General features: G+C 53.5%; 1 protein-coding gene across 1 annotated transcript; it reads right to left on the reverse strand.

The window, feature by feature from the left end:
* Nucleotides 1-227: 227 nt before the first annotated feature.
* Nucleotides 228-883, reverse strand: PPTG_20292 (hypothetical protein; the record flags this gene model as incomplete). Its single annotated transcript, XM_008918987.1, has 2 exons — nt 228-610; nt 748-883. 2 exons carry the CDS (start codon nt 881-883, stop codon nt 228-230), a joined length of 519 nt encoding a protein of 172 aa, XP_008917235.1.
* Nucleotides 884-1,110: the final 227 nt, after the last annotated feature.

Here is a 1,110-nt window from a genome sequence, read left to right on the forward strand (position 1 = left end):
GACAGGCGAGGCTTCAGCTGGGAGTACCGTTGGCACACCAGGTCGAAAAAGTCGACGAACCCCAGACAGTGTCAGGGTAGAGCGCTGTAGAGTCTTGGTGACACCCTCAAAATCGGCAAGAACTTCTAAAATCTCGTGAGCACATTCCGACTCGGTTTTTTGGAGCAATAGTGTCTGGATTCCACACTCTACTAGGGTACCGTGGCCCAGAGAGTTGAGGGCCGGTTTTAGCTTCGTGTACCGTTGTACCATTGCATAGGTACTCGACCACCTGGTATCATATCGATGGAGGGGCGACAGGTCGGTAACTCGACGAAGAATGGCTCGCCCTTGATAATTCGGAGCTTAGTCATCAGAGCGTGGATTTTCGACAGTAGGGCCTCGTAGCTGGTTAGGTAGTCCGTCACAGCCAGATTGAGCCTGTGTGAAGCGCAGCCTACCATAGGTAGACCACCCTCACGACTACCAATGTACTGGTTGACGCTGCAATTGTCGGCGACCATGAAGTGCACAGCCTCCCAAGGCTTGTTGTAGCGGGACAGCGTGTCTGCAATCAGATCAAAGAGGCTTTGTGCCCACAGATCTTCCTCAACCTCAAGTGGACAAAATGCTAAGAGTAGGAAACGTCGAGTGTAGCAGTCGGTGTCCTCGAAGTAGTCGGGTCATCCTGAGCCGGGGTTCCTTTGCACATCTTGGGATCGTTGAACACGGCGAAGATGGCGATATAGTGACGTCCGCTGAACGTACATCCGTCGAGGACGATGCCGAACGTGGCAGGTATCGCTTCAGCAACCCTAGCCTCGACAGACTCGATCATGCGCATCAAGTACCTTTTTAGAGTGTTCTTGGCAATTGGGGTGAGCGACGCGTTCTTCCTCGTCATTTTCCGCTCGACGAAGCTCAAGGGGAGACGATCCATCACAACCCATTTACACAACTGGAAAATGTTGCGGGTCGCCTCGTCTATGACACGTAGACGAAGCGAGTTGCGATACTTGGCGGCTCGACCCGCATCTTCGAGGTAGGTGGGGTGGTTGATGCGGAGGTGGGTTATCAGGTTGGTGTAGCCGTGCGGACTCTTGCACGGTTTAGAGCACGTCAGGCAAACGT

This window comes from Phytophthora parasitica (genome assembly GCF_000247585.1).
Source record: "Phytophthora parasitica INRA-310 unplaced genomic scaffold supercont2.413, whole genome shotgun sequence".
Lineage (NCBI taxonomy): Eukaryota > Oomycota > Peronosporomycetes > Peronosporales > Peronosporaceae > Phytophthora > Phytophthora nicotianae.